Source organism: Malaclemys terrapin, chromosome 3, assembly GCF_027887155.1.
Source record: "Malaclemys terrapin pileata isolate rMalTer1 chromosome 3, rMalTer1.hap1, whole genome shotgun sequence".
Lineage (NCBI taxonomy): Eukaryota > Metazoa > Chordata > Testudines > Emydidae > Malaclemys > Malaclemys terrapin.
The window spans coordinates 26,904,769-26,924,365 of NC_071507.1; the positions used below are offsets into that span (position 1 = coordinate 26,904,769).

Consider the following 19,597-nt stretch of genomic DNA (forward strand, 5'->3'; position numbering starts at 1 on the left):
TCCGGAAGGGGGAAGATGGCGATGTGGCCAGAAGGCCAAGTTGCTACCTAGTGGAAGATGAACCACCACAGCGTTGGAGTGATGGCTGGCGAGGGATGCCAGTAATTGAGGAGAACTGGGACCCAATGACCTAACCACTAGGTAACACCACCAGTAAAGCCCAGCCCTTGCCACAGGCACCTGTTCTCAGGCAGCAACGTTTTCTAGTGCAGACATACCTTTTAATCAGTGTGCCTTTATACCTTTAAAAGCCGGATCTGAACACCTATAAGCTTCCAAAATTCAAGTTCAAATAATCAGAAACTTGGTTTTTCCTCTCACTTCATTTTCTTTTATTTATCTATCTGAGGGGAAAAAAAATCTCTTTTGCAACACTGTACGCTGTAGTCCAGCGGTTCTCAAAGTATGGGTTGGGACCCCAAAGTGGGTTGTGATCCTGTTTTATTGAGGTCACCAGGGCTGCTGTTAGACTTGGTGAGGCCTGGGGTCAAAGCCCAAGCCCCACCGCCCATGGCCGAAGCCCAAGGGCTTCAGCCCTGGGTGGCAGGGCTCAGGTTACAGGCCCCCTGCCTGGGGCTGAAGTCCTTGGGCTTTGACTCCAGACCCCCCGCCTGCAGCAGTGGGGCTCAGTCTTTGGCCCCCCACTCCTGGGATAGTGTAGTAATTTTTGTTGTCCAAAGGGGGTCGCAGTACAATGAAATTTGAGAACCCCTGCTGTAGTCAAAACGTTTTTTCTCCAATCTTCCCCCTCCCCAAAAAATATTACCTGATAAATCCTGGCATTTTCCAGATACTCTAGCACGTTTAGCTCGATGACCAAAGTTCTCAGTTGCTGAAGTGGAGGCACCCTTTAACCATATAAATAAGAATTAATTAAGACATTATGGCACTTGCAAAAGTGTTCGTGTTAGCCACCTATTCCTGAAAACAAAATATACTTTATAAAAAAAAAATATTACCTCCATACTGCTCTTTGTAGGGCAAGCTGTTCTTTTAGGTAGAAGAGTTTTTCTGCGAAGTTGGTATGGACTATTTTGTGCACCAGGACCCGATTCTTCTGCAACCATATCTGCAGGTACATCATCATCTATCAAAAGGTCAAAAGGAAATTCAGTAATTTGAATTATACAGCTTCCACAAACTCATTAAAAAAGCGTGCAGGAAGTTTTGGTATTTTCCTGGTGCAAAAGAAGCATCAACGACTTGCTTTTCTAAGCACATGCAGCCAGAAAGATGCCACAATAATCCACTTGCTGGAAGTGCATGCACAAGTTCATCTTCATGTATGCTCTCTATATTTTTATTTTCAATTGTTTTCTACACATTAACCCATTTCTTTCTTTGTATTTACACAATATTTATGCTACAAATTCTATGACATCCTTTATACTAGGGTTTACTTTAACTTTATTAAATAAATTATTCACTGTGCTAATGAAGAGTCAACTTTTAAGTTTCAGTGCTTTTTACTTCTGCATACCACTACCTTTACAGTGAAAGATACAAAAGTTGTAAGTTAACCATAAGCTATCAAGAAGGCATCTACTTTGTCATCATATTTACCACAAAATTTAAGGCTGGGTTCCCTAAGCATTTCAGGGATGGTGCATCTCAATGTGCAAGGTCTTTACTACAGAGGTGAAAAACTTGCATAGCATTATCTACAGAGGGAAAAAAAGTTGCTTTGTTTTTCATTTATTTGGCTAAAGACACAAAGAAGATGATAGTAATAAGCGTGTGCTCCCTCCAACCCCTTAATAAAACCAAGAACAATGGTATTATAAATTTCATTTGTACGGTTTTTGTTTTATTTCATGCTAGTACCTCATGAAAATGTTCTGACGGGAATACACTTAATGCAATGAGAAAGGAATAATCTGTTTTGATACTTTAATAATTAAATCATTCATTCACGACGTTGTACCACACACATTAAACAATATAAGAACAAATACATGTGGAAGTCAAAGTATAAACTTGATGCTTCTTTCTTAATTAAGAAAGAAACCTGTATCTCTTACATAGGCCTCCTCAGAAAACACACTTTTTGCTTAACTGAGGAAAGATTTTTGGACTCACCTTTGTATATCTGTTCTCTCTCATTCTAAACCATTTTAAACTTGAAATATGGAATAAAAGTGAGTGATGGAGGTTGTGCAGGAAGAGATCTACTGAGGAAACCCCAATTTTTTTGTTCAAGTGTAAGATATGCTAAATGGTCTGTGGTCAATGCATTTAATCTAAGAATAAAAATAATACAAAACAAAAGCTATCTTCACAGTTCAAGATTTTAATATCATTATTTCAAAAACATTAAAAAATTATAAAATACACCTCTACCTCGATACAACGCTGTCCTTGGGAGCCAAAAAATCTTACCACATTATAGGTGAAACCACATTATATTCAGCTTGCTTTGATCCACCAGAGTATGCAGCCCCGCCACCCCGGAGGACTGCTTTACTGCGTTATATCCGAATTCGTGTTACATCGGGTCGCGTTATATCAAGGTAGAGGTGTATATGAATAATATAGAGAGGATAATGCATACTTTTGTAAGCAAAGCTACTTCAAACAGCAGCAACTAATGTGAAAGAAAATTCTAAAAAACCATATACTTCTGATGTTCTCTCCCCATTATTATTTCTCTATCCATTATGTAAACCATCACTTCTCACCCTACAAGCCTTACTGAAAAACTGTCAGGTCACAGAGATGCTGGAGGAGATGTGAAATGGACTGAGCTCCATAAGAAAACAGGATTTAAAAAATAAAAAAAACCCAGCAAGCTTCACAGCCATAATTAAACTACTCATCTTAGCTAGTTATATGGCACTTATTACCATAGTATATGAGCACCTCACAATCTCCAAAGTATTTATCTTCACAACACCCCCGTGAGGCAAGACAGTGCTAATATCCCAATTTTATAGATGGGGAACTGAGGTGCAAAGAGACTAATGATTAGATTCATGATGAAGTTGAGCGCTGCCAAACCTAACTTTTAGGTGTCTAGAAAATCACTGCAGTTCACAAAAACCGAGTAAGACGTTCAGGCTTCCTGTAAAACGAACGGTGCGTCAAAATGGGATCACAAAATCCAGCACACCAGTCAGGTCCCACCTAAACTAGCCAATGGGAGAGTCTAAGGTGAGGAGTGTGTGCTAAGCCCTGCCCCTCTCACAAAGATACGTGCCTGAGTCCAGGCTGCAGGGGAGGCACCTCCCTCTGCCTGGGATTCTCAGCTGCAAACTCGCTCTTGGCATTAGGAGCCTATGCTGTTTTTGCAAGAAGCCGAGGCGCGGGGAGCTCCCTCATAATAGACAAGAGTTCTCACCTAGGATGTGGGAGACCCTCAGTCCCTCCTCCATGTGAGTGGGAGAAGGCATTTAAACAGGGATCTGCCACCTCTCAGGTGAGCTCTGGGATATTCTGATGGGGTGGGGTGGGGGGGCGGAAGAGGTTCCATCAACCTCTTCTACTGAAGATATTCCACCGTGGATAAATAATGTTTAAAAGTTATTGAAGCAGGGGACTGGATCATGGCTTTCCACTCCCAGGTGAGTGCTCTAACCAGGCTATAGCGTCATTCTGATGCTTGCTCTCTCTCGCTCTCTCTTTGGCCCAATGATTCTTTCATTATTTATCCTCATTCAGCTTCAACAGGAGAGACTAAGGGAGACCCACATCAGAATATCCCATAGCCCAGTGGATAGGGCACTCACCTGAGAAGTAGAAAATCCCTGTTTAAATGCCTTCTCTGCCTCAGTTGAAGGGGAAATGGAACTGGGGGTCTCCCACATCACAGGTGAGAACCCTAACCACTGAGCTAAAAGTTATGAGGGAAGTCCTCCTCATACCCCTCAGGCTGTTTTGTGTAAGCTCATCTACAGGGGCCCCATTTGTTAGGCAAGCTCTGAGCACACTTACCTGATCAGGACCCAAAAGCAAGTTAGGAGGAGGAACACCTATCTTCCCCCAGTTTGTGCACTGCTCTGGGCCTGCAGTGGGGTTGCAGTGCGCATGCACACAGGCAGAAACATAGGTGACTAGGGAACTTTTACTGCAAAAATGTAGGCATCAAATGACTTTAGGTGCCTACGGGGTTTGGTGGCAGCTAAACAGGGGGGTTGTGAATCCCAGTAGGGCCTGATTCTGAGACTTAGGCTTTACCAGCCTCCTCTAACCTAGGACTCAGTTTGTTACCACCAATGGTGAATTACAGCCACAAAATGTATTAGTGTAGATGCAGCCTTAATATCTTAATTTCTTCCTTCATCTGTCACCATCTTCTGGTAATAGAATTAACCCAGGGAGTAGCCAAAGGGGACTCAACAACCAAGCCCTGTATAGTGCCCATGTCTCAAACTAGAGAATAGATGCCCTTGGTTCTTCATAAATAGAAGCTGTAACCCCACTTAAGCCTAGAACTTTATAGTCTCAAAAATTTTGTTCTGCAGGATATGCAAAGGTCGGAAGTAATCTGGGATCACTGTTATGTTACATGAAATTTCTGATCATCCCTCCACCCGCACCAAAAGATGTTAATTGTTTCACCTACAAAATGCCATGAATGGTGAGAAAGGTAGACACACAGGCAACATACATAAATAAAATGAAACTAGGGGCTGGTCTACACTTAGTCCGGACTTCGGACTAAGGTACACAAATTCAGCTACGTTAATAACGTAGCTGAATTCGAAGTACCTTACTCCGGACTTACCGCGGTCCAGACGTGGCCGGAAGTCTCCCCCCGTCGACGCCGCGTACTCCTCTCGGCGAGCTGGAGTACCGGCGTCGATTGTGAGCACTTCCGGGATCGATCCGGGATCGATTTATCGCGTCTTAACCAGACGCGATAAATCGATCCCAGAACATCGATGGCGTGCCTCCGGACCAGCCGGTAAGTGAAGACTAGGCCTAGGTGTGGCTCTCTAAACCAAGGGTGGCCAACCTGAGCCTGAGAAGGAGCCAGAATTTACCAATGTACATTGCTAAAGAGCCACAGTAGTATGTCAGCAGCCCCGCATCCGCTCCCCAGCACCTCCTGCCTGCCAGCAGCCCCCACTAATCAGCGCCTACTCCCCCCTGTCCCCACCGACTGCAATCAGCTGTTTCACATGTGCAGGAGGCTATGGGGGAGGTGGGGGAAGGAGTGAGGACATGGCAGGCTCAGGGAAGGGCAGGGGCCTTGGGGGAAGGGGTAGAGTGGGGGCAGGGCTTGGGGCAGAGCAGGGGGTTGAACAGTGAGCACCCCGCTCCCCCCCCAGCACATTGGAAAGTTAGCATCTATAGCTCCAGTCCCAGAATCAGTGCCTAGGTAAGGAACTGCATATTAACCTCTGAAGAGCCGCAGGTTGGCCACCCCTGCTCTAAACAATGAGGCTGTAATGCTGCAGAATATGTGTCTCTGATTAATGCAGTACTTCCAAACTACTATAAGAAACAGAAAAAAGAATCAAGGAGACAAAGAAAAAATTGGAAAAAAACTCCCAACTCAGCAGTTTGATCTTCCTACAACTAGAGAGAGGGGGAAGATTTTCATGGATAATCCCACTCTGGTTCTTAAAGTAAAACAGTAATAGTCACTTAGGATAAAAAGATGCTGTCATTGCTGCAAGAGAAAACAGAAGTTTAAGTAAAATCAAAATTTAAATATTAGGATGACACCACCAAAAAAAGTGTCTAGTGCGAAGACAGAGGCAAGGACATATTCCCTTTCTTTATAAGTAACTATTTTCCTCTACCACGATTATCTGGAGGAAGAGAGCATGTCTCAGAATACTTCTCTAGAATTAGAAGATGTATATACATCTCCAAACGCGAATTCATAAAAGTTAATCAAAGACTTTAAAAACCTTCTATATGATCAAATAATCTACATTACATAATGATAGAAACAGAGGTGGCTAGGATTTTTGGGTTAAAACTTTCAAAGAAAAGATCTTAAGTGCAAAGTAAGATTCATGTGTACATACACTATACTTTTATTAGAGCAATTTAAGATCTAAATATAATTAGAAAGAGGAGAGTTGAATGAGATGATAGGGGTAAGAGGAATAGCAGAGATCTGTGTAGGCCTGGAAGAACTGTAGGTCTTTGGGGAAAGGGCCTTGTTAGGGAGTCTGGCGCTGTGTGAAGGGGAGAGCTAGGTTGGAGGGAAGGACCCCAATCCCCTGGGTCCCATCATCACTGTTTTTAAGGGCCGTGTAATAGTCCCTCACTCGGAGGGAGGCCACTCAGGCTGGTCCTGTCGGGCCAGGACCAGAGTCTGCAAGACAGGCAAGAGCCTGCAATAGGGCTGTGAGATTAATAGTTCCTGTCAGGCTTTTGCCTGGGTTTGGGTGACTCAAACAGTCAGCCCTTAAATCGAGTCTATTCGGGCTGGCTGTGGCCTGGGCGGAGCTCAGGCAGCCAGCAAACCAAAACAGTCTCTAGGTGAGTCGGGCCTGGTCCTGAGGAGGCTCAGGCAGCCCACAAGCAAAACAGTCTCAGAGCTGGGTTCAGCCAGCAAACTGTCTTTCTGGGGAACTGGGTCCTGGGCTTGGAGAGGCACAGGCTACCAGCAAGCAACAGTATCACGGCTGGCTTTGGCCTGGGCAGGGCTCAAGCAGCCAAGCAAGCAAAACAGTCTACAGATGAGCTGGGCCTGAGTAGGCTCAGGGTGCCAGCAAGCAACCTAGTCTACAGGTGAGTGGTAAGGGAAGCTCCTCTTCAGAGCTAGAGCCTCCTTTCACAGTTTAGGGGGTCAGCCACCCCGGGGTGGGGTGGCAGGGCGACGCAGGCCCACCCTACTCCACCGGGTCCCAGCCCAGGGCCCTGGCAGGGGCAGAATCGGCTGCCCCTGCGTCAGCGGGGATCCAGCCGCAATATGCCGACTGGGCCACCCCTGGCTCTGCAGCCAGCTGCTTCGAGGCTGCCCCTGGGCTATTTCCTGCTACCCCAGTGTTCGGTACCTCTAGCCTCCAGGCCTTTTCCGGCTCCTAGGGGTAGATGGCAGAAGGCACACCGGGCCAGTCCTCATCTGAGTCTGTGGATTGGGCACTGCTTGGTGAGGGTTCCTCTCGGGGACGCGGCAGAACGTCCTTCCTCTCTGTGGGCTCTCCTGCAACTGTGCAGCAGGGCCAGCCTTTTATACTTCCGGCCACGCCCCGGTACTTCTGACGAAGGTGGCAGGGCGATCTAGGCTTCGCCCCCCCAAAGGGGAGTGTAATCGTCCCTCGCTCTCTGGCTTGGAGGGAGGCCACTCTACCTCACTACAGGCCCTTACTGTGCTTTTTACTAAGCTTCCCCTATGCCTCCCTGCTTGTAGTACTGCCGGACTGTGCTCTGGAGCAAAGTCAGCAGAGCCATATGGAACCTTTCAAGCACTGATTGCCAAGCAAATCTGTGGCCTAGGAACTTTTGAAGAGCCAACGCAATTGGGATTACAGTAACCTACTGATGAGAACTCTTCAAACAAGTCCAGTGTCTCCTGCTACTCACTCATTATAATCAATAGAATTGAAACAAGCCAAATTAGCCACAGAGGAAGGTTAACAATTGGTTGAGTTAATACTGATGTCATAAAGACCCTAGTTAAGAGTGACCTCAACTGCTGACCTCTGTAGTCTATATTTATAAAAAATACACACAATCAGTATTACAACCTAATTTCTTCAAATATAACCTAGGCATGTGATTTCAATGAATTTTAACTATATGGGAAGTTTGAAATGTCTAAGTTATTCCATTACTGAAAATTGGACCCAAAAATAAGCATTACAATGCTAATTTTATTTATTTATTTTTAAGACCCCATTTAAAATTTGAGTTCATATTGAGCTTTAACTTATTCACTTGTAAATTCTCACAAACTAATTCTATACTCAAAGAGTAAATGCTGAACTTTTGCAGAGGAGACACCTTATTCTTCATCCACACAACACAGTAGTAGTATTTATTATATTTGTATTACATTAGTGCTTAGAGACCCCATTGAAACTGGGAATCCACTGTGCTAAGTGTTATACAGAAACGTAATGAGAGACAGTCTCTACCCCAAATAGCTTAAAGCAGGGATTCATCGTCTGTTTAAGTGCAAAACGCAACTCAGATTTAACAAGAGGGACAAAACTGGTGACTAAAGATATTCTTTGAGAGCCTCTATTTCAAGTTAAGTAGTGTGGAAGCAGAGAAAGAACTGACAGGAAGGGGATGCAATGCATGACAGTTCGTTAGCAAGAGTTAGGCTAACTGTAACCCTAATAACGCGAGATTTGTAGAAGCGAGGAATGTGTGAGGCGAGTGGGAAAGAACTGTGTGAGAAGTTGCTGCGACCTTGTGTAGATAATATGGAATGTAGACTAAGAGTCTACATTAGTGAGCAAAACAAGATATCAGAATGACCTATGTATAAACAAAACGCAGCTGTTGCTTATTATTGTCTGTAACAAAAGGTATAAATGCTTGCTCTAATTGTCTACCTGTTGAGAGACCTGCTTAGCTCTCTCCCTCTGCGCAGTTGTGAGAGTTAATAAAGCATCTGACTTGCTGTACCCAAACAAATAGTGAGAACTCTGTTTTTCTCCGACAATTTGGGGGCTCGTCCGGGATGGCAACACCCGCAGAGGCATCGGCAGCTGCTACGAACCCCATGGCGCCACAATAGAGGTAGGAGACCTTTTGAAATCTCTATTGGGGTGTCGGAGGAGGACTGTCCGTGGGGCCGTCTGTCCCTGTTGGGCTCACGCCATCCGAACTTACTGACTGTGCAGCAAGGTCAGATGCTGAGCGGCTTAGGGGAATTGTTGCCGCCCCCTGTATGCATATGCGAGGTGCATAGGTATGCACCGGTGTTGAGGGATTGTTACCGCCTCAGGAGGGGTTTTTACCACCTCGAGTGATGCATCGAGGTACTTGGGAATAGTACCTGGAATAAGGCGCGCGCGCGTGTGTGAGAGAGAGAGAGACCAGAATTACTCTAACGCAAGCCCGGTAACTAGAGGATCTTTTAGGAGATCCGACCCACCGTGGGCTAACTCGGCCTGGCATCGTCCGGCGAAGAGGCTACCTGGGTCTAGGAGTGTGTGAACCCATCTTCCCTCCCCTTTTCCTCTCCGTGTGAGCCACTGACAGTCTGATCATCTCACTGGATGCCGTCTCTCTGAGACTAGCCGACACTCTTTGCTGAAGGGAGGTGTAGGAGGGTCGTGGCCATCCTCGTTAGTCTCTCCTGTGTGAATACCCTGTAGGGAGAGATCCTTAGTTTATGTGCCGCTAGCGTGGACAGGGCATCCTCCTCCCTGTGTGTGTGATTGGAAAATGGGTGGAGGACAGTCTAAGGATTCCCTCTCACCCACTAAGGGTACCCCAGCTTATTTCATGTACGTACATTATGGTACTAAAACCTGCAGGTATTTAGAGAATTGGAATCATTACATGCGTGAAAATTCATCTAAACAATGCCCACTAGAAGGTACCTTCAATCTAGATAAGATCATACATCTCAGAGGAGCTTTTAATCACCAAAAAGCCTCTGACACACAATGGGAGCAATTTGTCTATTGAGGAAAGGAACAGGTTAATTTGAAATTCAGCTTGGTCCAGAGATAAAGAGAAAGTTAATCTGAGTTCAAGGTCAAGAATCAATGCAGACCAGGCTAAGTACAAAGAAAAACTGCTTTCGGCCCCAGCTGGCTGTGAAAAAATATAGACATAGTCAAACCAAAGGCAATACAAGTTACAGTGCTGAGATTACATTTGCAAAGCTTAACTGTCCAGTGAGATCCAATAGTCTGCCTTTGCGACCCTGGAGCCAGCGTGGTTTGGGGACGCTGAAGAAGCCACAGGCAGCCGGCCTGGACTGGAATCACTGAAAAGACGCCCCAGGAGACCTCAGGGTGTAAAAGAACTGCCCTTCCAAGAGAGGAAGCAAGTTGGAGATTGCACAGCACCTTCTCTGAACGTTATACACAGACATGACCAGTCTGGATGTACGTGTGTGAGTATGAAAGTGTGCCTACTCTCAGCCGCAGTAAGTCTGAGAACTGGAGAGGGATTTAGCATTCCTCTTTCCACCCCGGTTGACCGGGAAGGGTGTCAGGTGGATCTACCCCAGTCGTAGCAGGACTGGGCAATAGAGAAGTTGGAGAAAAGGGAAGAGTTGTGTACCTGATAACTAGAATTGAGCAATTAAGAGCATAGATCATGAACCAGGCAGCAACTCAAACCTACGCCCAGGGCAAGTTGCAAGCCTTGAGACAGGATTTCCAGGCAGAAAAGGAAGCACTGACTAAGCAAGTACTGGTCCTTCAGGGACTTGTCAGAATTTAACCATTTGTGTTTGCATATGCTGTAAGAGCAGTGTGTTTGCCACAAGAGAAAACTGAATAGTTAAATGCCAATGGGCCATGCGTTTTGCCCAAGTGGCAAACCTCACGAGGGAGGACTCGGGTAGCCTTGTGTGTAAGAATGTTTAAGAGAAGAGACCAGGAAGGGTGGGGGCTAGTTGAGAAGCCCACCCTCCTATCTAAATTGGTAGTGAAAAAGCTGGTGCCCATAGAAGGGACGGTTCAGCGAGAAAAGCAGGATCGGGCCCAAACGGGCAGGCAATAGATAGAGAGATTGGAGAACAGGTTGGAAACTTTGAGGGCATAGTGGAAGGAAAGGAGTAAGTAATTATAAGCATGGGGATTTTAAATCCCCAGGATAATAAATGAAATGGTAAAATGTGTGTACCAAGGTGCAAGGCTCTCCTTTCTTCTGCTGAATAAAGCAACTCCTCCTTATCCCTGTCTGGCTGTTATTGGCTCTCAGCTAGGTGGACCCGATATTTTGGCGACAGTTACTGGCGACTCCGGTTAATGAATTTCTGTCTTATACATTTAGGCGTTAGGTGTGTGGACGGAACTGAGCCTCTCATTCGTAATTCCTCAGAGTGGAAGCCATCGCGTGCGATGAAGCTCTGAGGTCGAATTGGGATCCTTCTGTCCCGTCCCTTGTAGCGGTCAGTACTAGTAGAAATTCCTGTAATAGGATCCTATTAGGCCATAATTCCCTCTGTTCTCTGTGTAATTCTCTGTTAGAGTGTCGGCAGGCAGATGGGTGGGTCTCTGGTAAAACCCTCTAAGGATAGCCCTTTGAATTATATGTTAAGTAAATGGCCTTTACCTGGTGTTCAGGAAAGAATAAAGATTTGAATTTGTTTTTGGGTAACAAAATAGCAGATAAAAGATCTGGTAAAAAGAGAGAGAAGGACAGTGCCCCTGGCTCTGTGTGGTCAAGCTGTCACTTTACTAGGGGTGCATGGAGATTTTGTAAGCACAAAAGAAACAGTTACACCTTGTGTAGAAATTGATGTGGCTAGTGTTGTGGAAATTGAATTGTGGATAGGATGTGCATTTTCCCCAGAACATGTTCAGTGTATATTGTAGCAGAGGTAAAAGAAATGCAAACCTACCAATATAGGTTGTGTTGTCTCTTTCAGATCACTGGGTGTTTGAAAGCAGGAGTTAGAAGTAAAAGGCAATCAAAAGTCTGGGAAAGTTAATTGTGACCCTTTTTACGTAAGAATCTTTAAGCTGTGGATAGCTTTGGATCTGGAAGCAAGCCAGAAAGCATCTGTATTAATACAATTTTCTAACTAATAAGGTAGAAGCCACTGAAACCTGGGCTGCCTATGAAACAAATACAAGGAAATATGGGGCAATTCCTCTGTTTTGTCTAAAATCAACAAGAGTATGTGTATATAAAGGAAATATTTTAAGCAATGACTGACTACCCAGAAGGGGTAGACCTCTGTTGTCTTTCAGATCATCAGAGAAAATGGATGCCAGCTGAACAGCATTCAATGTACCATGCATTTACTGGTACAATAGGAATTATTTTTGTGTTCTTTGTCCTGTCTTGTGGTGTTTGTCTTGTGGCCAGAATTGTTGGGTTTAATATTTCCATAAGACAGTCTAGTTCAAAATTAAATAGAAGGGTTAAATCAAAAAGCAGATATTTGTTTTATTCAACTTGGAATACAAAAAGTGTTTGGATAAATCAGGAAAATGTGATCTACTAAAGTCTAATACAGTTGCTTAAGTGAGAAAAAGAAACTTCATTGGCCAGATTTTTTTAATTGAAAAAAATTATTGTTAAAATTTGCATACCAACAGTCTTTGGAAGCAAGGACATGGAAGGTTAACCCACTCCCCATATTGCCCATGGGATCCTTCTGGCTACCTCAGATTTCTAGCCAGAGGGCTGGGGAGGGAGGAAAGCTATTGGACACCTGAGGTTGTACCGAGTGAACTCCTCAAAAGTGGGTGTGCTTGTCCTGGTTTGCTGCTCCAAAGCTCCATAATAAAGTTATTTTACTGGAAGGGTGTACATGGCATACATTGAATAATAAGACTAACGTACTGTATAATGGCAATGTGTATGTGTTCATTGTTGGGAAAAGGTGTATGAGCGAAGAGTGGAAGTTTCCTTTGTAGGTTAAAAGAAGCCAAGAAGGGGAGAAGGAAAAAACAGAATGAGTTAACTGAGGAAAAAATAGCTAGCAAGCTCAGTCCAAAGATAAGATGCTGGCCCCATCCAAGGATACTACCCACAGCTAAGACTTGGCTGACAGCCAAGAAAAGGGGGGCCTGAATGTGCCCAAGCAACTATGAAATCTGCAAAACACTGCCAGGCATTAATGAAATGTGTTAGGTTTCTTTTCTCACAGATAAAAGAAGTGCTACCCAAAGACCCTAGCAGCCCTGCCATTCATTGAAACAAGGAGACTGAGTCTACGTAAAGTCCATCAATGAAAGACTGCTTTGGCTCCACACTGGAAAGGCCCTTTCCAAGTCCTGTTAACCACCACCACCACTGTGAAGTGCCAAGGACTACCTGCCTGGACCCATGCTTCTCACTGTAAAAAGACCCCTCCACCTCGGGAGGACTCTCCGACTGATGATAAGCCTATTTCTCCTTCTAGCTCTGCTGTGTCTTCTGGACAGCAGGAAAAAGAAAGACAAGGTGAAGTGCTAGTAACCTCTCCCTTGTCCACTGACAGACCTACTGTGCCTTTGGATTTTTCTAGAAGAAGCAAAACCATTACAGGGTGATGTGCTAGTAACCTCTCCCCTGTATGATGCTAAACCACACTGTTTCAGGAAAAGAGAAGAAGGAACACTTGCTTCATTGAAACCATAAAGTCCAGGGATTCCTGACTACAAGAGACATTAAGAACTGACCTGGTGAAGAAACAAAGAATTATACACTGGCAGGAAGAAACTTGTGGGACCCATGCTTGGGAACGTGGTATTGAATGGATTTTGGGGTTTATTCTACAGGCTGCGCCCTGTGTTTTGGATAAGTCCTTCAGCATGTATTGCCCTCCCTAATTGGATTTTAAATGATAAGTACCAAAGGCACCTTGTTGCCATTGCCCCTGCCATCTCCTCCATTACACTATTACCCCTGTAACACATCCAAATACGGACAATGCCATATATTTGATAAAACCAATGACTAAGGCCTTCACACTTTAGTGATTTATTTAAATATTGTTTGAAAAAATATATTTTTAAGGTTCAGGATATCCCATATAAGCGAACAATTGAATGGATCAGTGGAGATAAAAGTATATGATATCACTACCAGTGAACCCCAAGAATCTGTAATTGCAATTGATGGGTTCTATAGCGAATGTTCCTGGAATTTGCACTGTGTTAAATGAGAGAGGCCCTTATTGTTATTTGGTCACCCAATTAGTGAACAATTAAACGAATACCCAGAGTTTGTTTTGCCACTGGAAATTTTACCTGCATAGAAATTATTCCAGTGACTAATAATGTGACCTGTACCTTATTGCAATACACCCCTTCTTATGCCATTAATATCAATGCCTCCCGGAAGTACATAAAGGTGTTCAACCAACAGATGTGGTATAGTACTACACCAAAGAGAGATGTATTAGGATATCAATGGACTGTGATTTACACTACACTAGGGACTGTTAAATTTTCATTGCCCTTATCCAGTTTCCAGATTACCTCTACATACCCAAATTGCTCACAGGGGGCTGCCATTAGATTAGCACAACAGAGGGCTTGGGTTATTTCCTCTAGAAAGAAGAGAGACTTGACTGGATCCCTTTGGGATGGGGCCAATAATGCAGCAGCAGTTTGGAATATTTTTAAGAACCAAGAACATGATGAGAAATTCGGGCAACTAGAGAAGGCCATTGGCCTTGTTTCTGGAGTACAACTAACCCAGGTACAGGCTGGAGTTGGTGAGTTACATGTTATTTCCGCCCTTAGTTCAATGACCCAGAAGTTGCTGACAGAGATGGTACTGAATATCACTGAGGCTGGGAAGGTATTGCAGTGGGATCTAGCATGTTCAGAAATTCAGGATTTCCTGAATGACCAGCTAATGGCCATTCGGAATGATCTAGAGCATCAGGCTTGGCCCACTGCCCTTACAGACACATCAGGAGTACCATCTGATCTGTGACCATGGAGACATACTTGGAGACTTTCTGGGTGGAAGTGCAGACATTCTCAGTGCCCCTTCCAAGCATATGGACCGGTTGGGGGGCGTGTGTGGGCTCCCACATACCGAATCCTGCCAGGTCCATGGGGAGGATGCATGTGGGATTGGGTAATTCACCGAGACATCTGGGAAATTAGACGTCCTGGTATGCCCAATCGATTTTTAGTCAGTGCTCCTGGGATTACATCTGACATTTGGATGGGGTTAGGGAGTCAATGGACATTTTGGCCGTTACAACCCCCACAGCTTCAGTGTATCCGTAAACTGAAGCCAGGAGAAGTTGTTACTCTTCAGGACTACGTTTGCTGGGACGGTAGGGGACAAGGAACTACCCTGACAGGACACTTATTTTTTCAAGCTAATAATAGCTGTGTGTATGTTAAAGCTACCACATTGCAAGACATACATTTTAATCTCATTACCACTGCAGGCAATCATATTATTTACCGGCCTGCAGATAGAATTTTGCAAGTAGTCCTTAGGTTCCAGATACCCTTTAACTGAACTAGTTTAGTACCTGATCGATTTCAAAATTTGCTTTCACTGTTACCAGAGGTTCAGAAAATCTCTGAAGTACAAGGGCAAATTCACATGCTTCAAAATATATATCAAGTTAAAAAGTATGCCTTTCAGACAGCTTATAGAGTATCCACCTTATGTACTAAGTATGATGTATTGTGTTATATGACTAAGATTGTACAACAACCCCATCATATTATCGCTATGGGAATGTTATTGCTTGTGTTGTGCAGGAGTATGTTACTGTTGTTGTAAAAGACGTAATAATAGTAATACCTTTCATGTCCATGCTCATCATGCATTGTCATTACATCCAGTCAAAACCCCTAAAGTTGAAGCATCTGATGTAGAATCTGAATTCCGAGATTTAATGCAAATAGAGATTTGAAAATGTTTGTTGTACTAGTAGTACAAAAGGGGGGGTTGTGGAAGCAGAGAAAGAACTGACAGGAAGGGGATGCAATGCATGACAGTTCGTTAGCAAGAGTTAGGCTAACTGTAACCCTAATAACGCGAGATTTGTAGAAGCGAGGAATGTGTGAGGCGAGTGGGAAAGAACTGTGTGAGAAGTTGCTGCGACCTTGTGTAGATAATATGGAAAACAAGATATCAGAATGACCTATGTATAAACAAAATGCAGCTGTTGCTTATTATTGTCTGTAACAAAAGGTATAAATGCTTGCTCTAATTGTTTACCTGTTGAGAGACCTGCTTAGCTCTCTCCCTCTGCGCAGTTGTGAGAGTTAATAAAGCATCTGACTTGCTGTACCCAAACAAATAGTGAGAACTCTGTTTTTCTCCGACAGTAGTTATCAGTAAGTATTAATTATTAGGATCTGACAACAAGAGTAAGGTGCATTATAATAAAAATGTTGTCTACAATTTAGATTATCCTATAAAGATACCTATATCCACTTGTTTCAACAGAATATTATTTATGCTCTGAGGCACACCTCTTGAAGCATATGCCATCTGTAATCATCAGTTTTATCCCGTGAACACAGGACCAGATTTCTGAAAATTATAAATACATAGCATTTCTCTGCCTCAGATTATTTGTACAAGATGCTTTTGTATTTCTTACACTAAGTATATTATGTAATAAGAAAAAAAATCAATATAATTTCACAAAAACAAATTGCTATTGTTTTGTTATTAAAAAGAAAGAAAAAGTTAAAAACATATATTGAACATTAATTTTATTACTACCTCTAATAATGAGAGCTCTTATCAGACATCTCAGAAGTGGTTACAAAAAGTAAGCCATAAGACTGTATAGGTACAATTCCAATGTAAGTCAAGGAGGCGTTTAACACCCCTGAAGGAAAAAAAAAATAGGCCACTAGTCTGATTACTAGTCCTGTACTCCAACCACAAGACCAGCAAATATCACAATCAACTGTGAATACTTATAAAAACTTGTCCAGGTAATAGTTCAATATGTACCTTAGTTTTCCTGCATAAACTGTAAAGTCTAGGGAAAAGGTCTAGACAATTGTTGGACTGGTTCAAGAGGAATTTGGGGACCTTAGTGAAAAATTTGGAAAGTAGGCACATCATTATTTTATCAGTGAAAGGAGGATCAGCCATAAGTCTTTGGTTCTCAACTTCATCCAGGATTCAGGCTCTCTCTCCACAAGTCTTGTTAAATACTAACATTATTAGTTAAAGCTATTCATTCAAAATATGATTGCTCTCTATAAATATATCAGAGGAATAAATACCAGGGAGGGAGAGGAATTCTTTAAGCTCAGTACATAAGAAGAATATAAGAATGGCCATACTGGGTCAGACCAAAGGTCCATCTAGTCCAGTATCCTGTCTGCCGACAGTGGCCAATGCCAGGTGCCCCAGAGGGAGTGAACCTAACAGGTAATGATCAAGTGATCTCTCTCCTGCCGTCCATCACCACCCTCTGACAGAGGCTAGGGACACCATACTTTACCCATCCAGGCTAATAGCCATTAATGGACTTAACCTCCATGAATTTATCCAGTTCTCTTTTAAACCCTGTTATAGTCCTAGCCTTCACAACCTCCTCAGGCAAGGAGTTCCACAAGTTGACTGTGAACTGTGTGAAGAACCACCAATGTGGACACAAGAATAAATGGATATAAACTGGCCATCAGGCGGTTTAGACTTGAAATTAGACAAAGGTTTCTAACCATCAGAGGAGTGAAGTTCTGGAACAGCCTTCCAAGGGGAGCAGTGGGGGCAAAAGACATATCTGGCTTCGAGACTAAGCTTGATAAGTTTATGAAAGAGATGCTATGATGGGATAGCCGAATTTGGGCAATTAATTGATCTTTGACTATTAGCAATAAATATGCCCAATGGCCTGTGATGGGATGTTAGATGGGGTGGGATCTGAGCTACTACAGAGAATTCTTTCCTGGGAGTCTGGCTGATGAGTTTTGCCCACATGCTCAGAGTTTAGCTGATCGCCATATTTGGGGTCAGGAAGGAATTTTCCTCCAGGGCAGATTGTCAGACGCCCTGTGGTTTTTTCACCTTCTTCTGCAGCGTGGGGCATGGGTCACTTGCTGGAGGATTCTCTGCACCTTGACGTCTTTAAACCACGATTTGAGGACTTCAATAGCTCAGACATAGGTTAGGGGTTTGATACAGGAATTGGTGGGTGAGATTCTGTGACCTGCGTTGTGCAGGAGGTCAGAATAGACTATCATAATGGTCCCTTTTGACCTTAAAGTCTATGATTCTATGAAAACTTTCTTTTTTCCCAACAGAAAAACTTCTGCAAATATATATATATATATATATATATTATATATATTCCCAAATAAAAACCAAAGATTCCTAAACTTAAAATATTTGTTTTGTTTTCCCTCTATTAATTTTTTGCCATTGAATTCATGAGAATGACTGATTGACTAGGGTTTTCACTTCACATTTTATCTTTCATTTTGCCACTCTAGCTTTTCAAAAGAATGAAGTTTTGAAAAGTTACAAAGTAGCAAAAGAAAAAATGAAAAAAAAATGGATACCATTCATTTTATTGCACTCAGTCTGAAAAGGAAAAAACGATGAAGAAACAAGGAAAATAATATGAATTAAAAATAACAAATATGCTGAAATAATGAAAAAATTTCCATTCCGAATCCTGCAAAATGGACACCACTTTGAAGTTTTACCCAAAATTGTTTGCCCATTTTTCAACCAGCTCTAATGGACAGCCCTGCACTAGGGAAGAGACTTGGACGAGGCCGTACACTAGAACATCTTTACAATCTGTGTGGCCAAGACAGAGGCTACTTGTACTTATCTGAAGGATGACTGTATCTGTCAAATACACTTTTTATCCGTTGTTAAAGGCCAATCCTGTAAAATAGCTTGGAACAGAGCACGATAAAGTATCTATAATGCTGTTTTGGAGTCAAATAATAAACCATTGCCTTTTTAAAGTGAATTTCTAGTCCTCATAGTTGTAAAGAAAACACAGGAAATATGAAAAGTATGAATGTTCTTCCCAACTCTGCAGAGTTTGAAACAATACCTCTAAAAAAAGACAGTTACCTTTTCCGTAACCGGTGTTCTTCGAGATGTGTTGCTCATGTCCATTCCTTATTAGGTGTGCACCACATGCACCAGTGCCGGAAGTTTTTCCCTCTGTGGTATCCATAGGGATACCTGGAGTGGTGCGCACATGCTGCGGTATGAGGGGCGCCGCCGGCACCCCCCACCCTCAGTTCCTTCTTGCCAGAAGCTCCAACTGTGGGGAAGGAGGGCGGGTTATGGAATGGACATGAGCAACACATCTTGAAGAACACCAGTTACGGAAAAGGAAACGGTCTTTTCTTCTTCAAGTGCTTGCTCATGTCCATTCCATATTAGGTGACGCCCAAGCAGTACTCCTGGAGGTGGGTAGTTGTTCACGGACATGTAGATTGCAACACAGCTCTGCCAAACCCAGCGCCATCTCTGGCCTGATGAGTGATGGCGTAGTGCACCGTGAATGTGTGAACTGAAGACCATGTTGCGGCTCTGCATATGTCCTGAATGGGGATGTGCACCAGGAAGGTCACCGAGGATGCCTGAGCTCTGGTCGAGTGGGCCCTCACCATCGGCGGTGGGACCTGTGCTAGCTCGTAACAGATCCAGATGCAGGAAGTGATCCAGTTGGAAATCCTCTGCGAGGACACTGGAAGGCTCTTCATCCTGTCCGCTGTCATGATGAATAGCTGGGTCGACCTGCGTAAGGGCTTGACACTCCAGGTAAAACGCCAGAGCATGTCTGACGTCCAGAGCGTGCAGCTTCCTTTCCACACTAGTGGTGTGCAGCTTGGGACAAAACACCGTGAGGAAGGTGTCCTGGTTAACATGGAAGGAAGACACCACCTTCAGCAGAAAGGCTGGATGGGGTCACAGTTGAACTTTGTCCTCGTAGAACACTGTATACGGAGGCTTCGATGTCAGGGCTTTAAGCTCCAACAATCCTCTCGTAGATGTTATGGCCACAAGGAAAGTGGCCTTCCGTGACAGGTAGGAGAGGGAGCAGGAGCCCATAGGCTCAAAGAGTGGGCCCGTGAGCCTAGAAAGAGCCAAG

General features: G+C 43.7%; 1 protein-coding gene across 4 annotated transcripts in view; it reads right to left on the reverse strand.

Moving 5' to 3' along the window:
* FBXO11 (F-box protein 11) overlaps nucleotides 1-19,597 on the reverse strand; it is a 180,475-nt gene that overhangs the window by 97,410 nt on the left and 63,468 nt on the right. For all 4 annotated transcript variants that reach the window (XM_054022810.1, XM_054022809.1, XM_054022811.1 and 1 more), the window contains exons 2-3: nucleotides 960-1,087; nucleotides 767-848 (exon numbers count right to left, since the gene is read on the reverse strand). In XM_054022810.1, coding sequence (XP_053878785.1) covers nucleotides 767-848; nucleotides 960-1,087 — 210 coding nt within the window. The remainder of the gene's footprint in view (nucleotides 1-766; nucleotides 849-959; nucleotides 1,088-19,597) is intronic.